Raw genomic sequence first — 22,479 nt, 5'->3', positions numbered from 1 at the left:
GTACCTGTCTCGCGCTGAGTAATAATTGCACGTGCAATTATAGCATTGTTTCTATTCCGCATCCCGCAATTTGTCGGACTCTAGTAAACGCAAGTTAACAAGCTAAGTTTTTGATATTTCTCTGAAATTCTGAGACCAAGTTAATAATGGGAGCGTTTATTCACGAATTTCGCGTCGACGTTTTCATTTTAGCAAATATTTTTCGTGAATCACTGACAAGCCTCTCTGGTAAATTAATTAATTTCTATATAGATAAAATGGATTTGATGAAAAACAAAATTATCTCGAAAGATCTCGTATATTGTGTGCAATTAGCTTAATTTTCCGCGTCCTACATTGCTAGAATTTTGTGAAATTAATTGCACTTGCACTTGCACTTATTTCCCAGTGAAATGCGAACATTAATCTTAAATCGTGATCACGAAATGATTACGAATGTTGTGACTCAGACCGAAATTGTACAAAGTGTGAAATCGTACAAAATCAAAAGACGATCCTTCTGCCCTTTCGTTGTTCCCGAGGTAAAATATACGTTTGAATAAGATAGAAAAATATATTTAAAGCATGTCAAAGAGAAATTTTTTGGCAGTCTTTCTATTTGCGTGTATTTTAATAATATACAATTATATTATTATATATCGGGAAGGAGAAAGGGTTGAGATTTTGTCTACTCTCGCGTCTGTAATGAATCTTCTATCAATTCTTCGACTACTGTTCGACGAAAAAGCCATAATAGCATTTTGCTAAAGCGAAAAGTTTCAAGAGACGAAACGATTTTTGGAAATTTACACATGTTTTTTTAGGAGACATTATATTTGCTTTCATTCAGATTATGGCTTTACCGCGCATAGATATTCGAAAGAAGTAGTAAACTCGTCAATCACTGACGTTAAACCTCTCGCAATATATGATTTCGTGAAAAATATTTTTTAGAGATGTAGAAATTACCGATAAATAAGTCGATTTAATTGATAGAATGATTCAAAATTCTTTCTTATGACGAATGAGCTGCCTTTTTGCGGGTATATCTGTTTTTTTTTTAAATCAAGATCTATTTGGGACTTTGTTTTTTTTTTAGACGGGTGACTTGCTTGCGAGTCTCTTGTTGCTGTTAAAGGGGAGAATACTGTTTGAAGAGAACTCTGGGAACAACATTAACAATTGGTTTCCTAGATTACTTGGTATACGTGTGTGTGTATGTGTGTGGATATTAAATGAAATATGTAAATAATTATTGCACAGAATGACACGTTCTAAGAACGTTCTGCAGATAAAAAAAAGTAGTATATAAAAAACAAAAATTATATAAATTAACGTACATACATACGTGTATACATATATATATATATATATATATATATATATATATATATATATATATTTATTATATATAATTTATTTATTATATATATATATATATATAATGTATACATACATACACAATATATATATGTATGTATATGAAACAAATTGAGTTTGAAAGATTTTACTGAATCGACGTACAAGAGAAAATAAAAATGATTTAATTATAATAATCTCCGAATTTTATTCTATCAGCGTTATCTACACGTTTTTATTATCTTTAATTTATTCAACTGCTGAAGATGATTCTCTGATTTTCAATTTAAATAAACATTGATAATGATTTTTCTTTACATATCAGATATCAGATAAAACTCACAATCGCATTTTGCGAACAATGCGTAAAAATAATGTAGTATCAGTAATGCGTTAATCAATGCAGATTTTGTTCCTATTTTATCCCCGTGTATTATTTATTATATATGTAATATTTCTCTCATTTTGTAGTTGGCTACACGAAATTATGAATCAAAGATTTTTTTCTTTTAAATCAATAATTTAGAGTAATTAAAATCATGCTTTTTGTATAAAAAAAAGCTATATATATATTTCTACAAATTAAAGAAAAGATTATATTTTCATTGAGGAAACATCAGCTCTGAGTGACATCCCTGTTTTTACGTATATGTTTATTAAAGCTTCCTCAATACAATTCATTAATCATTTGCACAACCTTACATTTCCCTCGGGGCAGGCGAGTAATAAAGGATAAACTGCATCTTTTCGTCCGAAAATCCGACAGGAGATGCTGTTCGTTCATTTTTTTTTTAATTTCACAACCTTTTCGCTCCCTTGTTACGTGGAGCACACGTCGTTCTTCGCAAACTGTTGTTTTCCCGATTTTCCACGCGAAATTACAATGCCGGCTTTGGAAGATTATCGCTCTCTCTCTGTCATCGACGACGCGATGTGTAATATAATTATATATAAAATAGAACATTTCGGAAATAACGCGCGCATTCACAGATCTGTACAACCGAAAAATTATACACATAATCACCGCGTCTCGTATTTATATATATATATATATATATACTCGTTACTTTATATGTATATAATATATATCTCTCTATATGCACCTATATAAATGTACATATACTGTATCAATTCTGTGTGTATACTTAATAATTAATACGCTTACACAGCGCACTACGCGGATGAGTATTTAGGACAACGCGACTGATCGTGCGTGCGAATGTGGATTATAATAGATTCTGAATAGATCCGATCTTGTGCGGATAATAACGAATCAACTTTAGTCCTTCATCTTTCAATGATCTCTATAAGTAGGTCTTTAGAATGTACAGATTTGCGAAGAAAAATCCTCAAAATTTACGTGGATCTTTTGAAGGAACTTTTAATCTGGACGTTTGCTTTAAAAAAAAATTTTTTGAAGAATTCACGAGCTATCTATTAAAAATTGAAAGTTTAATTTCGAATTATTGGATCTTGGAAGATCGTTGAAATTCCACGAGCAATTTTATTCAATATAAACATCCTTAAAATTTTTAAAGATCGTTGGTTTCGCATATTTTTTTTCGATTCACGGTTCGATTTTCTTTTTTACAGCATTATATGACTTTTAATTCCTACAGAGATCCTGCAATTTTGTTAGATTTTTGCTACATTCTGTGGATTTTTGAACTTATAGCTCTACGTAGAAAAGTAGAGAGAAAGAGAGAGAGAGAGAGAGAGAGAGAGAGAGAGAGAGAGAGAGAGAGAGAGAGAGAGAGAGAGAGAGAGAGAGAGAGAGAGAGAGAGAGAGAGAGAGAGAGAGAGAGAGAGAGAGAGAGAGAGAGAGAGAGAGAGAGAGAGAGAGAGAGAGAGAGAGAGAGAGAGAGAGAGAGAAATCGCGATTAGACAATAGCTGTACCGATAGATATTGCAAAAGAATAAAATTTGCATTACGCGCAATGACGAGACAAGACTAACATGACAAGAAAAGATTCTAGATTCAACAAATTTGTCGCGTCATATCGTCGATGTGTTTGCTTAATAATCAATCAACGAATGTTTATTTTTTTCCCTAGTCGAGAGGAGTACTCGTGCGATCTTCCGGCCAATCGATGGCACATACACAGTAATATATCTAAGCCCTTGCTTATATGCACATAAAAAAGGTCTTAGATTTTCTCTCTCGTTACACACAAAAGCACCATTACGTTATTCTAGTCCACAAACAAATACAAGAGAATGAGATAACGAAGAGATGGTTCATTATTTTTTATGAAGTCTTTCGTGTACAAAAAGTACGTTTTTTATACGTACTTTTCTTATAATATTGCGTGGGTGTCTTTTTATATAATCTGTTTTAGTTATAAGCTAGATTTAAATTTTCGATAATCGTAAATCATGGAATTTTCGATTCCGCGAATTCTTAGCATTAATTAATTCATTAATCTACAAATTCTTAATTTTTTAGATCCTATATTCTTCACACACAGATGTCTTCTTTACGTATTCAGAGCTTTACGTACATTTAAATTTATAAAAATGAAACTTAATTATTTATATTAAATTTTGCTTTTTCGTTAAAAATTGTCCGATTCATAGATGTTTATATTCTCATATTACTCTTGAACTTCATATAAAATAATAGGATCCCTACCTTATCCCATTTACATGCTTCTGTGATGATTACTAAGCACGTCGATATCGATATCGTTACAACACTCACATTATCTATACATTTTGATTGATATTTAATACCATAATCATGATCTGTGATCAAAAACAGCCTATTGAGCGTATGTTTTTTTCAATTAGTTATAAAAGTTTGCGACACGCGAGTTTGAAATTCTTTCTCTGCGCAAGTACATTTCTTTTTTCGGAAAAAATTTTCAATCTTCTCTACTTCTCCTAGAAACTTTTCTTTACTTCTTCTCCCCCTTCCTCTTACTTATGATAAATAATATATTATTATATTTAGGACGTTTTCACATTCATTCACTAATCAGTTTTGGCATAGGAACCTTGTTAACATACACATCATCGTTGAGCTCCGTCTCTCTAATCAACAATTCTAATACTGTTCGTTCAGCTGATACAGATACGCGCGTGATTGATTTCATCATCTTGCGGGTATAGTTGCCACGAATGTTCTACGAGGCGAGATCAATATTCGTCTCGTAAAATATCTCTACAAAAATGTATATAAAGTTCGAATTAATACGTAATTACAGATTGTTGTATATACAAACGTGTATACAGTCTCGTCATGGAATGATATACGACAATATATTATATTTAGATTAAATAATCTTACGATTTCGGTTTTTCTCCTCTTATAACTATGTTACGTAATAATAGGGTTTAACAAATAATGATAAAAAAAAGATTTATCCATTTACAGACCCATGATACGATATTTGTGTATCAATACACACACATATAAATTCTTAGATACCGAGAATTCGCACATTTTTCGGTATGCGCTTCTCCAGAGTGATAGATGCACTCGTATTTGGATCCGTAAGATGATTTCACGATTCGTTACATATTTTTAAACATCTTGGATTTTACCTACGATTCCGGTTTTTTGTTTTCGAAGATCTCCGGATTCGTGAATGCAATATAAAAATGTAATATAAAATTCGCGCGCGGCGTAATATTAATTAATCTAATTAATAAAAATTAATTAGAATTATTTTACACGCCTGTATTCGATATATTCTATGTATTTATCGTGTGGGAAAAGCTTCCATAGATCCGATATCGCTGTCCCTGTTGCCAATTTTAATAATGCGCGTGTGCGATGAGATCAATAAAAGAAAACAGTTTCCACACAGAAGCGATAAAATTATGTGTGATGTATCGGAAATATTACGATTATAGCAAAGTATATATATATTTCGTTAAAATTTACGTTATAATCCAATTATGTTATATCTCATTTGTTATCTTTAACGTGTTAAAACTGCGTCCTAAAAGGAGAAATTTGTCCGTTAAATCTGATATATAATTTCCTAAGGTTATTAATTAAACCCAGGCTCTACTATAGTTATCTTAATTCATAATAAAATGCACTCAAACATCGGAGACCCTCAACGATGTCCCGGAGGAGTTCAACGAAAAGATCGGTGCTTGTGATGTGGAACTCGAAGATTGTCGAGATCGAGATTCCACTGTGACGCGGGCTCAGTTCGTCGCGTGGCTATTTCTACGCCTAAGGAACACTCGGCTATTGACAGGGTAGACTCGGGTCAAGAGTATGAGTGAACTGCCCAGGGCCAGTTTAACGGGTGCTTGGCGGCCGCCGGGTAACCTAATGAACACCGTGGCGACAGCAGCGACGCTGTCATCGGTGGGCTCGACGGCGACCGGTCTCACGTCGCTGTGGAAGTTGACGTGCTTGCCACGTCTGCCCTTGCGCTGCGGCGAGCTCGGGCTGCACTCGCCGCCATCCCGGTCATAGATTATCGTCGCCGAGGCGAACGGTCGCTTCGCCATGTGCAGCATCTCGACGACGTGGCGACGCCGGGCGCGGCGCACGTCTGCCGCCTGTTTCGTCTTCCATGCGACCACGCATGCCGCCAAAAATAGGAAGAAGCAGGAAAAGAAACACGAGAAAAAGACGAACAGATCGATGTGCAACTGATCCTGCCGAAAGAAGATCATCCCATAAGCGGCACGGCCGTTTAGTTCCGGATTCGACGGCTCAATTGCTCGTAGGGCGATGTGAAACTTGGTCTGGCCGAGCTCGTGTTTATCCTGTGGTAATGTCAGCACCAGTCGATTCGTTAGATTACGTATCACCAGGAACGTGTTTCGTCGGTCGATCGTCAAGAAGGTGGCCAAGTTCTCCGCGTAGCGCTCCATCACGAAATACTGAGGTCCTGTATTCCATGTCGGTTCCGTGGTGGTGCCATTTATCGCGCCGAAACCATGAGAGTGAAACTCGACGATCCGGAGCTTGCTGTTGGACTGTTCATCCATCCAGGTGTCGGAATGATCGGGCCGCCACCTGAATCTGCTGTCCAGCTCAACCTACGAGTATTAGGGACAGTGCTTGAACTTTCTTTGATGAAAAAGTAATAGATAAGTTATAGATAAATAGAGGTGATAGTAAAAAATGGAAAAATTTAATTCGACGAAATTGATATTAATTTTTACTGGAAAAATATCAAGGAAAAGCTTAAATAAGAGAAAATATTGTACGTCTTGATATCCGGTCGATGAGTTCAAAGTGACGACAAAGGAGTCGTCCCGAGGACTTAAAAACAAATCCAAGGCGCCTTGAGTGACATCCACCATAACTCTGATGTCTACGTTCATAAATCGGGGCTGCACCATATAGAAAACAGTCTGGCCGGGATTCAAGGGTTTTGGTTTCATCTTGCACTCGTCTGAAATAAGACAACAGTATGTATTAGCGTAATCTTCCACACGGTTGTTAAAATGATGCAGGATATCAAACACGATTCTTTTGTGTCAATTATATTATTATTTATCGTTACACAAACAACCCTAGTCTCTCGGTCTTGTGTTTTCTATTGTTATTACCTATCAATTTCGAGTCAAAGCACATTTTGTTGTCAACTGTGACGGTCTTGTAGCACTGATGGCCCATCGTCGGCGTGCCGGCGTAATTCTCCCTGCACTTGCTGCACTGCACCTTCCAGCATGGCGTGCCGCCCGTGTTCGTGCCTTTCATGGGACCCCCGATGCAGGACGGCTCACTTTCCGTATTGTTACCGCAATTGCACTTCTCGCCAGTCACGGGATCGCACGTGAAGCCGTGACCGTGGCATTCGCACGCTCGACACACGTCGCGTAGATCCTCCGTGCCACGGAAATAACCGGTCATGCACTCACCGCACTTGTCGCCCTTGGTGTTGTTTCCGCAATTGATGCATTTGGCCTTGGCCACAGGTCCCTCGCCTAGTTGCTTGCTTAACAGCTCATACGGCATCTTACCCACCGAAAGCGGGTCGGGCACGGTCATGCTGTCGTTGATACAGATCGACGTGTGTCCGTTGCAGTACTCGAGACACGGCACGCACTGACCATTGTCCGCGGGGTTACCGACGAACAGCGGCATGCATTTCTCGCATTGAGGTCCCATTGTGTTATTATGGCACTTTGTGCACTCATCGAGCTTATCCGGGCCCAAGCAGTCGCTGTGACCGTTGCACTGGCACTGGATGGAACAGTTGGCGCCCACGTAGCCAAAATCGCAACGACACGAGTCTGGTTCCACGCATGTCCCTCTCACGCAACCCTGCGTGCACATTGGCACACAGATCTTTTTACCGAAATCGCTGCCCCAGGAAGCTTCGGTCTTGTATCCGTCTCCGCATTTGCATTCGAAACCCTCCTCCAGATCGAAACACTTCTCGCTCTTCGGTGAACAGGTGTGATGTCCGTTTTCGCATTCGTTCTCCGGCGGGCAGCGGACATAGTGCCATGAAAACTCTGGTGTCGTGTGATTAGGTAATGGAAACGATAACGTGATGTTGTTGTCTTGCTGTTTTAGAGAATCGGGATGTAATGTTGTGGTGGTCGGCGCTTCGGTTCCCGGGAAATGTTGATGATAAAGCATTTCGCAGGTACCGCCTGCTGGATGATCGGTCGGGGCTTCGAGTGATCCTTCCGTGCATATCCCTTGACCGGTTACGTCAGCAGAGTCGAGGGAGCACCAGCCGCAGTGCGAGTGCTTCAGACAGGTGCTGCATTGCTTGAAAACCGAACACGGTTCTGGACAATGGTCCATGTCCGCGCTACGCAATACTAAACCACAAACACCGCCGGCGCAGTAGAGTGGCTGGTACGACGGTGAGATGCATTCGTTTAATCGTGTGGACCATCTACATTCGCTCCATCCGCCTTCGGCGCCGGTACCCTTCAAGCAGCTCCTGCAGTCTTTGTGCTCGGAACACCTTCTCCCGCATTGCGTGCTGCTCATTTTTATACTGGATCGCTCAAAGATATTGTCCGATACGCAGTTCCAGTCGTAGACGGGTTCTCCTGTCAATTTCGGTCCCAGCTCGGTCTTCAGTACTTGCCTCGTCCACACGCAATCGCCGAGACTGTTGCATTTCTCGCAGTCGCTTGCCGGACACTTGCGTTCCTTGCATTGATTCACATTGGTGACCGACATGGTACATGATAATTTATCCAGTCCTTGCGTCTGTTCGTCGCAGTCTCGATCAAACGGAATGCATTTGGACGAAACACCATGCGGACAGTTGGTGCACCATTTGCAAACTAGCTTGTCTTCTTTGTAGTACGGCCATTCTGCCAAACATTCTGTGCAAGTCTTGAAGCTCTGACACTTTCTGCTAACCATCCAGTCCGAGTTGCAGAATATTCCGTTCGATCGTTGCGCTTGAGTGACGTTGATGTCACATTTGTCGTCACGGTTGCTCGAAATCTCGTTCGAAAAGCAAAATGAGTCGTTGATGCCGACAATGGTGGTAACGGCGCAAAATGAGCAACCAAAATATTTTCTGCATGTAATCTTGTCTGTCCACAGCTTGCATAGATCCTCCGGTATGCTGATCAACGTGACATGACTTTTTATACCGCCATCGAAGCCGCCAACGACGTAAATGGCATTCGACTCTGGATCGGCGTGGGTCATCGCGTGAGCGTAGGCCGGCGGTGGTGGACTGCCGATCGTTTCCATATCTCTTGTTATCAAACGTATCCATAGATTGCATGAATACTTGTACGCTATCAGCGAGTCCGAGGTGTTGTGAGGATTTTGTCGGCCGCCGAATATCACCATGTATTCATCCGTCGTGACCGCGGAATGCAAAAATCTAGCTTGCGGCAAGCTGGTGCCATCGGTAAAATCGTCCTCAAACGGTGGCAGTACGGACCACGTTCGTGTCTTGTAATTCAGGGCGTACAACTTGTTCGAAATGAAAGTTCTGTTCACTGCGTATATGTAACCACCAAAGACATAGAAGCTATCTGATTTGCCGTGATACACTGTAGAATGACCGTAAACACCCAGAGGTCCATTCCCGTCGGTATTGACCGTGTCCCAAGTCTCCGTTTCAAGATTAAATTCCCAAACAGTATCCAGGTATCCGTACTTGGGGCTGAAACCACCGATCAGAATCAAACTTTCCGATTCTCCATCTCTGCGTAGAGTCAGCGTATGACCAGCCAACGGTAACGGCTCCTTTTTCGATTCGTCCTGTACGATCTGACTCCATCGTTGATTCTGCAGACTAAACTTCCAAAAGTCGTTGAGAGTGTTATTCGACAGTCCTTGCACATCCTCGTCCTTCATCGATAAACCGCCATATACGTAGATTTGCTGCCTACTGTGCACGATTTCGGCGGCGTGGAAGTAGCGGCCCTGTGGCATGGACGCCTCTGAAGTAGACTCGACCGTCACCGGCATCCACGTGTTGTTTTTCGTATCGAAGAGCCTGATGTCGTTCAAGGGTCCGTGGCTAAGCGAATAGCCGCCAAACATCCATAGACTGCCGCGTCGATCGGCCACCAGACTATGGCCGAAGCGCGGTAGTGTTTTCCTCAAATGATCCAAATGATCGGCTAAATATTCCGAGTTGAATAGCTCCGTGAAGATTAATTGATAATCCTTGAGCGGGATGGAACAGTCGCGGCCACCGTAGTCCGATATGCAAACGCAGCGGCCGTATCCTTTGTCGCAGACACCGCGTTTTTTCGAGGCGGTACAGTTGTTTGGACATATCTCCACGTCGCAATTGATGCCGACATATCCGGACTTGCAGAGGCAGTTGCCGCTTCGACACTCGCGATTTCCCGGACAATTATTGCATGTCATCACCACGTAGCTTGCATTGAAACCCTCGACCTCATCTAATTGTTTGTAATGCACTGTCAAAAAACCGGATTTAGCTTCTACCGTCACTGGATAGTCAGTGCTCTCCGTACAGTACACACCCAGTAATTGGCTCTGGTGACCACCGGTGGATGAGACAAACTCTGGCAGACCGTCATACACGTACACGCTGTTTTCCTGGCAGCTCACGTTGATATCGTCGTGAATGGTGAATTGTATCACGCTCTGAATCGCTGGTGTAGTCGCGTCTGACGAAAGATTCGTCTCGGGACTGACGATCCAGAGACACTCCCTTGTCGGCGAGTCGCCCGCGTGGCTTCCCCAGAGCGAGGATTGCGAATGTCGGCTACCGAGACCCTGCTTGCCATTTCCTACGCCACCTAGCATACCTCGTGACATACAGCCGTAATAACACATTCCGCCGTCACGTGGATCGCCATAGTAGCCGCGCTTACAACGATGGCACTTGTCACCCTCAGTGTTATCACGGCAGAAGCACATCCCGGTCTGTCGATCGCATACGCCGAGCTCAATGTCACCGTGTCCGTTGCAATCACATTCGCGGCATCCCAACGGCATCGTCGCGTTTCCGTAGCTGCCTGCTTTGCACTCCTCGCAGTAGCGTCCGATCGTCCAGTCTTGACATTCATCGCAGATACCTGGTCCCTAGAAATTTAAAAATTCAAATGTTTGCACATCCGATAGGACAACATTTATAAAATTATACGATGAAATCTTGCATAAAATTTATGATTTGTAATTATATAGATATATTTTTTTGAAAAATAAATATAAAAATATTGATCTTTTAGAAAATATTGATAACTGTTTGCGCAATTAATATGTAAATAGTATTTCAGCAAAACTAACAATATAGCGAATTATCTTAGTAGTATATTTGCATAAGAAATTTAGAAAAAATTCAACTAAGAAAAATATTAGCTATATATTATGCTACGTAATTAAAAAAAAAATTAGCTACATTATGTTTAAACATGTAGAAATACAATTGTGCATAAAGGAAAGTCAAATTAATCCATATGTGTGCTTACAAAAATACATAATTATTTCTAAATTGTAATATAGAAATATTGCAATATAAAATATTAATTTTAAATAAAGACTCGGAACGATTTTCATGTCAATCGAATTTTTGGAAACTCTTTGTTGAACATTTGAGATTTCAAATAATCTGGTAACGTGATGTCTTGACCACGTTCTGACTTGTTTATGTTACTGACATCTCATTCATTATACTTTTACAAGAATTATATCTGCCAAGTGAGTGTGTGACAAAAAATTAAAGTTTTTGTAATAAAGTATGCCATACATTAAGAATTTGAACGTGATATTTACAAGTTATCCTGAAACGTTAGTCTTACTTTTCAAACAACATAACATAATATATATATATATATATATATTTAATATTTCTTTTAAACAAAATTGTTATTAGTTAACTTGTTTCCATAAATTTTTTTCTTATTTAAATTAGCGTATTAATCTAATTTATTAATTATAACATTACAAATATTTTGTCTGAAAATGCTGTAAATATTGTAAACTGTTTTGTTATATTGCACAAATATTGAAAGCTATAATTTTATATTTTTCACATTTTTAACTATTGAAATAATTATAAAATATTTATACACTAAATTGAATTGGTCTAATTTTTGATAAATGTTATTTACAAAATTTTATTTCATGTCGAATTATTTTAGTGCAATTATTGAGAAATTTTTCGTTAAATCACGATGCTATTATTGTGTAATGTTTCCATAATTTGCCTATCGGAGGCATGTATATGTTATACATATGTGTACAATCTTTGTGTTTACCTGCATGCACGTGGAGTGATTGTAACAGCCGCAGTTAGTCCGACAGTCCGGTCCGGTCCAGCCAAGGTTGCATTCACACTTGTAATCCGGTGCTTCGCTGCAATATCCGTTGACACATCTTTCGTAACAAGTTTTGGTACAGTTCTCCTTGCCGTCACCGTTAAAACCGCGCTTGCATTGACAGCTGAAGCTGCCGTGCGTATTGGTGCAAAGTGCGTCGGAATGACAATCGTGAAGGCCGAGATCGCATTCGTCTACGTCGGGACATTGCGCGTACGCCCAGCCAGATTCATCTGCTTTTAGACTACTGTTTCGATCCTCATTGATAACTGCACTACAGTTGACATGTGGCTGATTGAAATCACCCTGCACGCACACGCCGGTAATGGGATTTTCCAGGCTGTAGCACCATCCACAACTGAGCGAGTGTAAGCAACTGGAACAGTTTGAGTGCCGACTGCAGCTCTTGCACTGATCGTTGCCGGTCAACGACGAGCTGCGTGATGTGACGCCCATTAGACCTGCCTGATCCATCCATTCTCGGCATAGGCCGAATTGATACTCGGACGTGTACACGGAAAAGGAGAAGCATTCGCGCGTGGCCTCACACCATACACATCTACCGCGCTCGTCTAGGCACTGAGTACAGTTGAAGCGTTGTCGACACGGAATTGGGCATTGCTCTAGACTCACCACAGCGTTTGGCAATCGACCGATCCGCGCGCATTTTGCCTCCTCCGTCCACCATTCACACAGTTTAGTACCCACACACGACTCGCAGGAGATGTAGTTGGAGCAGTTGGCGCACGTCGATGGTGTAATCGTCAAGTAATGCCACTCGCGTATCGGTTCGCCGCGCTCGTCCCAGTCCACATCCGCCGCACAGCTTTCTGTCTCGTTAGCCGAGCGCGGTAGACACTGATGAGTGATGTCGCACCAACCACATGAGGAATCTGTCAAACAATGTAGGCAGTTGCCGTATTGATGACAAGAACCGTTTTGATATGGCTCTAGGTATTCAAATGTAAAGACTTTCGGATTTTCCGTCTTCTTATTGTGTGTGATCTCCATTTTGCTCGCATGAGCATAGCTTGCGGTCACCATTCTTTTCGATTCAAAATCCAACAGGTAACGGCCTGGTTGTAACTCCATTGGATGTCCATCTGCCCACTTTATTGGTATATATTGTGATGTTTCCGCAGTTAAATTGGCGACTAGTTCCTGAATATAAGTTAAATTATTTTATAGATAATTTAATTATAATAAAATTTAAGAAAAAAATGATTAAATTCGTTCTCGATCAGTGTTATGCAATAAGAATATTTCAATTTGTAAATAATTTGTAATAAATCCTATTGTTTTATTATATATAAATAAAATTTATGTGAAATTACAATTGTGTGTTTTAATATTTTTCAGAAGATATCTCTTTTATAATTTGTTAATGCAATTAAATGCCAAGTGGTAAATATAACTCACCAGTTTATCGGGATCATCATTTCGTGATACACGAAGTGTCGCGCTATTGTAACCGACGCAGATCTTTAACTGCTCTGCCGCGCTGTCCCAAAAATAATTCGGTGGTCTGAGAAAGCCAGTCAGCCTGGCGATCATCTCGCCACCTAACGCTGCCTCTGTTTTTGCGCCTTGCATGGATGGCATAAAATCGACCGTGGTCGCGTTTACTATGGCAACCGAGTCGGGCTGACTGAAATTCACCGGCGGCTTATATTTAAGGAAAGTCAGACCCGGTCTCTTGTCCATCTCCCGGCACTCCTCGACTTTTGTGATCTCCGTGCCTTTCGAACCCCACCAGCCTGGTATCTGTGAGGGTGTGTCGTCTCGCAAGCCGCATACTCCATAATTATCGTCCTTGTGATGGCAACGAGCGTTCTGGACGCACCACGTGCACGTACCCAGGTTAAGCTTGTTCGAGACGGATTTTCTGCCGCGAAAGTTTGTGCCCCAGCCACCGCCAGGTTGACCATGTATCAGACAGGAATGACAGTCACCCAAAGCGGGACAAACCCCTGGACAACGCGTCGTCTGCAGATTCGTCGTGCAATTGCTACCTATCGTCCGACCATAACATATCTGCAAAGTGTCATAAAAAAATTTTATAAAAATGTGGAAAAGGAATGAAGAATATTTCAGGAGAAGATTGATAAATAAGGAATACCTCGTCCGCGGAACACCAGCCGCATTCGGGATTTGCCGCGCATTCCATCAGACTCTTGTGTCTCGAGCAAATTTGTTCCGGTTCGATATAGTCCTCATCTCCTGGCGCCAACATGGGCGGCAAAGTGTACGCAAGAAGATCGGCATTTACGTTGCCGTGATATCCACCAACAAGTAACAGGATATTTCCATTACGTACATCCGCCGCGTGTGCAAATACGCCCTGCTGTTTAGGATAACGGGAATCTAAAAAGTGGGAATATTATTAAATATATCAAACACATTTAAATCAATATAAACAAATAAATTTATACATCGAATTAATTAAAAGCGTGTTTTACCTTTATCGTTTAAGCCTAGCACATCGTGGCTCACCCAGGCGTGACAACCGAGATGATAAAGATACATCTGATTGTCATAACAGATTTCCTCTTTGTTATGTCTATGAGAATATCCGCCGAATACTACCAGATAATTTCCTGTCGAAAGAATATAGCAATAATTGTTGTGTGCATCTTAAACTTAAAAAAAATGCAAGATAATACGAATCTATAAATAAAAATGTATACATTGTTATATTTTAGTAATTTTATATTAAACAAGTGTAATATTATAAAGAATATTTGTATAATAATAGATCTATAAATTACCTATTATATTACACGTGTGGAACGCGCGTTCTCTCGGCACGTACGTGTCTCGCAAATGGGCCCTCGGATAATGAATTTCAGACCAGACCTTCCTGTCCAGTTGAAAGACAAACATTCGATCTGACAATTTGCTGAAACGGGCGACGCTGGCAACCACGCCGCCATATACCAGCAAGGAATTAGTAGCACGATGATACACAGTTGAGTGTGCCACCACGCGCACGTCGAGTTCTTTACCACCTCGAGGTCGCATTTCTATCCATTTCTCGCTGGTTGCCGTAGGATCCGCTATAATCGTATTAACATTCTTTAATGTTAATATATATTAATGTTAATATTCTTTAATGCTAATTGTGTCTTTCCAACTACGTGTTTTCATCTAAACATTTTTTTGCAAATCTTGATTTGTAAAATTTCAAAGTTCCAACAAAAGTAATATTGCAGAAAACATTTTTATAATATATATCGAAAAATCTCTTCAGTTTATGTTATTTAAGCATTATTTATGAGTTACATTATATGAATATAAATTGTTAAAATATACATTCTTTGAATTATTCTTCCATTTTGATAAACTTACATAAATGTAATTTGATTTTATAAAGTCTGGATGAAAATTCTCCATCAATAGTGCTGCCTCCGAACAAGTAAATATAGTCACCCGCCAAGGTTAGAGTATGTCTTGTGAGTCTGGGCGGGTAGAAGGGAGAGTTTTTAGCACGTAAAGTCCATACACGCTTGTGTACATTGTAATGCCACAGTTCATTCGATACAGAACCGTCTTCCTCTGATACTTTTCCTCCATAGATTACAAAACCATCTAAAAATATATAAAAAGATTTCGTTTATTAATTGTTAATATAATATTAGCATTAATATAACATTATATATATATATATATATATATTAGTCAAAAGTACACAATTATAATGGTAAACCATAACAAAGTAAACTAATTTTTAAATAAAAATTTTTCTTTCAATTTTGTCATTGGTATGTTAATAAGTATAAATAAAATTGTTTTCAGAATGATTTTTTTCTCTAGCAACTTGAACTGAGAAATATATATTTGCAAAAATATGTCAAAAGTTTATATTTTGCAAATTCAATTTTTATGTACAAAAAAAGAAAAAAAAAGTAAGAATTCATCTCTCTTTCTGTTATTTTACTTTATACTGATTAGCGATACAAAACACAATAAAATTTGAATATGTTAATTTGCAGGCATTAAGTCACTCTGTGCTCTCTCTTTTAATTTAGTATAAATTATCAGCAAATGCTATGTCAACAGACCTTGATATTTACACGCAGCATGACCATATCGAGGACCCGGTTTGGGTAAATCGTCAATGGTGGGTTCCGTAACTTCCTCTTTCACTGACTCGCTTGTAGTTAATTTTGAATCTACAAATTCTTGCATAAATATATTATCCTCAGCGGATCCCGCTACCACCTGCTCCTCCCATTTCGCGTTGTCATTTTGTACGTCCGTCGTATCATGATCTCGATATAAGTTTTCCAAGTTTCTGCGGTATCTATAACACAAACATGCAATAGTAATTTATAAGTCTAACCATATAAATAGAATATTAAATAATATTAAATATTCTGCAGATTCATAGAAAAAAAAAAAAAAAAAAAACAAAACTTTATAATAAAAGGCTGTTCCTCAGAAAACATTTCAATTATACTTGTGACTTGATTAAATGTCTAATTAAAAAATATAATTTTTTCTTCATATAACTTATTAGTTTTTATATCTTTATATGAACAAAATGTAAAAACCATAAAATATTTTCGAATTGTATAAAGATAATTTTAAACGAATTAAATTAATAAGTGATCTATCACTTACTACCTTGTCGACATTTGCGAATATCGCGATCTTATATTTCGCGGATGCTTTCTCCTGAGATTGTCGTTCCTATCAATCCTAATGGTGCTTCTACTCTTTTCGTTCTCTTTAGGCATATTCCTAAATTCTCGTGTGCTGTGATTGCCATTAGTTCGATCGAGCAAACTGAAAGTATTATTATCTTTGATGCTGTAGAGAACCTTCCAAATTAAAGATGACGTCGGTAGGCCGTATATCTCTTTGGCGCCGGGATTGCGTAATTCGGTAGCGATCAACATAGGATCCAGATATTCGGCTGATGCAGCACTTTCTACGAATGTCGGGAAAATCAGTATGTTGTAATATAAAATTATTATAATTGCTCTTTTGTACACATATTCTGTACATACATCAGTAAGAACAATAAGAGTATTATTTAGAATATACAAGTTTTATGTATTTTACCTTTATATTTTTACACAATAAAATATTATATGATAAAATAAAATTAATTTTTCCACAACATTAATTTGTTAAAAATTTTAATGTTATAATATTCAAGATAGAGATGAGTATAAATATCATATTTTGCATTATAATTATTTATAATACATATATGCATGCAGAAAATATAACAAAGATGAGATAAGAAAATGTGTGTATTTATAATAAATTATATAAAAAAATAATGAATTAACTTAAAATTCTTTTACATAAAATTTCCGTTATTGGTTTTTACACTTACCTAATACATTTCCATATTCATCTTCCCATTGGCTTGTGCTAAATCTGTACACTTCCAAGTCGCTGAGAATATAATTAAGATCGTAGCCACCGAAAACGTAAAGTGAGTCCGTTTCTTGAACGTAGACTGCCGTATGAGCTGCACGTGGTCTTAATCCACCTTCTGAATGAGAGAGCCAATGCCATCTGTATAAGTAATTAGACTATCATAAACTTTTAATTCATATATTCTTCTCCATTATTCGATATAAATGTAACGTAAAATATTAAAAAGAACGTAATTATACATATATATATATATAACTTTTATTATCATTACATAACAATAAAAATAGAAATATGCTCGCAATTTCGAAAAAAACGTACCGATTTCCTTCTGGATGCGTTTTATGCAACGAACAAGATTGCCCGGAATATCCACTGTTGCATTCGCATCTTTTTAAGCCGCAAATACCGGCGCCACTGCAATTGTTTGGACAGAGCGCTCGAGAGCAGTCTTTGCCTACCCAATCGTTTTCACAGAAGCATGTATTATTGATGCACTTTCCATGATGAGTGCAATTGTTTGGGCAATCCGTGACTGAAAACTCTGCGTGAAAGCCATCTAGGACGTAGTTTGTGTCACTATATAACAATATCAACATCTGCAAAGAAAAATATAATGTCATAACATCTCACAGTAACAATGCTACTTTATATTTTTTTATATTCATTGTTATAACTAAATTTTAGTAGTCTATATATTATAATTGAATTATATAATACTTTATTATATATATAACACTTTATTATCTTTTTGTATCTCTAAAATTACATATTATGAAAATTTATAATACTTTTTGTTTGCTTCATGTAACATAAGATTGATTAATAATGTTATTAATAAGATGCTATAAAACTTGAATCCTACAATATTATTAATGTGTAGGATATGTACTTACATAACCGGACGATGATGTCACTTGTTGCGGCTCTGTTTTGCCACTAAAGCTACCTAGAAGCGGGGAACGAAAGGAATCTCCATCGTAAACAAACACATAGTCATAGCTGCACTCTGTACCCATAGTTCGAAAACTCAATGTAATAAATTGGCGACTATGATTAGCTGCAACAAGAAAAGCAAGTTATATAAACTTCAAAAAAATTTTTGCTATAAAACATTGTCGTATGATTTTATATTATGCATCTTAAATATATCTTAGATCCATATATATGTTAGATATTTATAATATTAGATGAAAGAGATAATAGAAAGTAAAATATATAAATTTTATTGAAATATTCACATTAAATACTAATGCACACAAAAATAATTACACATGTTTCATTGAAAAAAATAGCTAGGTTTAATATATCTCGTTCATCTGGCAAAATAAAATTGATAATATCAGGAGGTAATACAAACCAAGCACAAAACATAAAAGCATAAATACACAACTCAAGTTTTTTAAGAGACAAAAAATACTTATTTGAACATTTCAACCATCTTCAGCAATACGAAAAAAAAAATTGTGATCGTATAATATAAAATATAAAATACATAATATATAAAATAAAATTTCATTAACTTTATAATGATTGCATCTTATTTTTAAAGTCTCAATACGAATTCTTATTTGTACCTTTAATGAGCCACTCGCAGTGGGAATCTTGAGTATAATTAGAGCCCATAGGCCCATCGCTGATAATTCCCCATGAGTCTGTGAAGACTTTCCTTGTCTTATCACACGGCACTTGTTTTGGAGATGGCTGTGGAGCTAGATTGATGCTCCGCAGCAGGTAACTCCATATAAAAATCCATGCTGCGGTGGATATCACCCACCCCATCACAGCGTATTCACCTCACTGTCGTCGAACAGTACACAAGTCATCATTTGCACGCATCAGATAATTTCTTGAGCAATTATGTGCAATGTATGCGGAAAGAGTCATATCTGAAAAGGATATATAAATCTCGTTATTTTATTTATTGCAAGTGTTGTTGAGTTTTTACTCATTACAAGATAAGAAACGTCTCTGTATATCCAAGAATAAATTTACACAGCTGTATTAATATGAAGAATTAACATATAATGCAATTATTTACAGGATGCACTTACACGTACAATGTACAACATGATATTGGATCTTGAAAATATGTCATTTTCAAACTTTATTTTCAAGATATCTTAACTTTTAAGCCTTGAGAGATAACATACACCAATAATAGACATGCATTATATGTTTATACTAAAGCATAGTGCAACAGAAATATATTATATAGGCAAATCATCATCCTTGAAATTTGCAATGTTAAATATACATATCTACGTGAATTAATATTACATTAATAATTCAATAATTTAGTAAACTTTGAATTCTTTTTTTTTATTCAAACTTTTAAATATATAAAAAAAAATATCAAAGTTTTTCTCAGATATCAACACATTTTTTTTAATAAATATAATCATATATCACTAGCATTATTTTTTAAAATTGTGTCAAAACTATTGTTTACATACTTTGCTTTAAATCTTTTCATCACATAAAACAAAATAATTGTCAACTAAAACATTGGACGCCGGCAATTTTTTTAAGCAAATATTAAACTATAAATTAATTATAAAGTGTACAATATATATATATAAATATAAAACATTCGTGAATATGTATATGCAGTGTAAGAGATTGAAGGACATTCCTGTGAAACGAGCCAGCATCGCGCGAGAACGCAAGGCTCTCGACTTCTGATCAATTTGCAAATAAGCACAAATAAGCAAATGACACACGCATACACTCTTGCATATTAGTGTACCCGCCATATACACACACACACACACACACATATATATATATATATATACACATATGTCCATGAACTTTCCGCACCTATCGCGAGGAGATGACGATGACGACGACGACGTCGACGATGACGAGCGAAACATAACAAATTCCTTGGAAGGACTCGGCACTTTTTCTCAGGAATTCATGGCAAAAACTCACATAAATTCTGGGGACAGGATCACGTCTTCGGCGACGAAACGGTGTCGCGAGACATCCTCCGATGACTGAGAAACGGAAAGAGAGAAAGAGCACGAAACGGTGATCAAAATATCGCGAAAGGAAAGTCGTGGACTTTGCCTTTGCCGGGATTTGTTTGATGAAAACTGCCGAAATGGTAACCTTAAATTTTGTTGTTGTCACACTCGCGCGTCGAGTACGAAATGTCAGGCGGGCGTGACGTAAACGTCAAAACCTCCAGTCTGCACGGTGCCTCGCCTCGTCGCTCGTCGCTGACACCTCGATTGCCTCGCTTTTTACGATCGTGCTTATTCAGGGAGTGGGGGAAGGGGGAAAAACCAGTAAGGACGCTAACGATACTCCGATACCTACTATCGATACCTACGCCGATTCCGTACTATTATCGGTGTTTCCCGAATGACCTTCACGATGGCGTATTTTCGATATTTTGGTATTGCAGTACTTTGAAAAAAAAAAATATATATATCTTATAGATATGAAAAAAATTCATTTTACACTGATATTTTTCATATCTTTCGCCAAGTACTCGAAAAAATTATATCTTCCAATCTTGTGTAAATTGTTGACAAAATATAAAAATTATTATCGAGAATCATCAAAACAATAAGCAATTTAATCCGTAATTGATTGTGACAGTAGCATATTTCATTTCGAGTTAAAATAATAAAGATAAAATATTTTTTGTGACTACTTATTCGTACTTTGGTATTGCAGTACTTTGGAAAAAAAATATATATATCTTATAGATATGAAAAAAATTCATTTTACAGATATTTTTCATATTTTTCCCCAAGTACTCGAAAAAATTATATCTTCCAATCTTGTGTAAATTGTTGACAAAATATAAAAATTATTATCGAGAATCATCAAAACAATAAGCAATTTAATCCGCAATTGATTGTGACAGTAGCATATTTCATTTCGAGTTAAAATAATAAAGATAAAATATTTTTTGTGACTACTTATTCGTACTTTCACACATAAATTATTAAAAAAATTTGTCTTTATTTTAATAAAGAACATAAAAAGGCAGAGAAAATAGGCAAAATCAGGGACTTTTTAGAGTTGCTATTGATCTGTTACAGGCATAATGATGATACAAATACTTTATTATTTCGGCAAGAATAAATAATTTCAATTCTTTTCTCAATCCTTACATATTTTTAACATAAACAAGATAGAAGTGATAGATAAACATGTTGTTAGAAATCTTAATTATGGTTTAAGTTTATCGATTAAACAGTTTGAAGACAGAAATTTTATTTTAAAGCTGAAATAAGTCAGCTTTGTAATATTATTAAAGTTTACTTATTGATGTGTGGAGTTGCCCAGTACTTAGTATAGCACATATGATTAATAATAGAAAAGAAAAAAATTTATTTTCATTTCTTTTGAAATGTTATAATAATAAATAAATTTTTAATAAAAGCCAATTAAGTGTTGACTTTAAATATATTGCAATTTTTATTGAAATTTTTTATTTTATAAATATCTCTTTTCTATCTCATCTCAGGCAAAACTTATATTTAAAAAAAATTAACAAAATATCAATAATTTCTTATAGTAATGATTTAACGACGTGTATTAAACTGTGGATTTTATGTTGCATATTTAACAGAAAAACATGAGATTTAGTCCTGAGCTTCTCCCAAAGTAAACCTTTTGTTATTTACGTTTATTGTAATATAATGATATTATACTATTATTAAGTAATCGTATATGTTTTTTGTTATATTTTTTCTATGAAAAAATAATTATATATTGATGAAATCCGAATTCTATTAATTTCTTCAACGTGTATGCTTAGCTTCTTCCAATTATTTGTTTATTGTATTATTCATTTAATATTTATGGCGGCAATTATTTAATCGTCAAAGATTTTTTGCGACGACTTATTGGAATACTATTCGCAATAAATTAGACGCATATATTTAAAATGATGCTAGTCAACTGGAAACAAGTAAGATAGAATACAAATAACCACATACCCTCGCAAGTAGCGCAGCGGCCTAGTTTCTCGTAGTAACGTACAGATCGTACAGAATGTATATTTGCTCTTATCCATCA

At 36.9% G+C, this 22,479-nt stretch overlaps 1 protein-coding gene across 4 annotated transcripts; it reads right to left on the bottom strand.

Annotated features, from left to right (window-relative positions):
- Positions 1–1,974: 1,974 nt before the first annotated feature.
- Megf8 (multiple EGF like domains 8) lies at positions 1,975–20,816 on the bottom strand. Of its 4 annotated transcripts, none has more exons than XM_072911556.1 (16): positions 20,260–20,816; positions 19,014–19,325; positions 18,333–18,496; positions 17,758–18,035; positions 17,393–17,577; positions 16,672–16,978; positions 16,107–16,348; positions 15,394–15,633; positions 14,814–15,101; positions 14,505–14,642; positions 14,165–14,409; positions 13,465–14,079; positions 11,986–13,206; positions 6,865–10,810; positions 6,520–6,707; positions 1,975–6,348 (listed from the first exon to the last, which is right to left on the bottom strand). In XM_072911556.1, the coding sequence occupies exons 2-16, from the start codon at positions 19,216–19,218 to the stop codon at positions 5,500–5,502; spliced, it is 9,111 nt and encodes a 3,036-aa protein (XP_072767657.1). In that variant the 5' UTR covers positions 19,219–19,325; positions 20,260–20,816; the 3' UTR covers positions 1,975–5,499. The 4 variants fall into 4 exon arrangements, with proteins under 4 accessions (XP_072767657.1, XP_072767658.1, XP_072767660.1 ...); XM_072911557.1 differs by having other exon boundaries at positions 20,374–20,816; XM_072911559.1 differs by having other exon boundaries at positions 20,554–20,816.
- Between the last annotated feature and the right edge of the window lie 1,663 nt (positions 20,817–22,479).

Source organism: Anoplolepis gracilipes, chromosome 2 (genome assembly GCF_047496725.1).
Source record: "Anoplolepis gracilipes chromosome 2, ASM4749672v1, whole genome shotgun sequence".
NCBI lineage: Eukaryota > Metazoa > Arthropoda > Insecta > Hymenoptera > Formicidae > Anoplolepis > Anoplolepis gracilipes.
The sequence above is the reverse complement of the archived record's forward strand: the minus strand, read 5'-3'. Positions and strand labels throughout refer to the sequence as shown.

Bases quoted from the DNA above. Each gene is read 5' to 3' on its own strand.
- Megf8 (XM_072911556.1), bottom strand. From the start codon at position 19,218: ATGGGGTGGGTGATATCCACCGCAGCATGGATTTTTATATGGAGTTAC. The intron at 10,811-11,985 runs GTAAACACAAAG...TTAAATTTCTAG, and splicing joins ATCACTCCACGTGCATGCAG to GGACCAGGTATCTGCGATGA. The intron at 6,349-6,519 runs GTACAATATTTT...TAATACTCGTAG, and splicing joins CATCGACCGGATATCAAGAC to GTTGAGCTGGACAGCAGATT.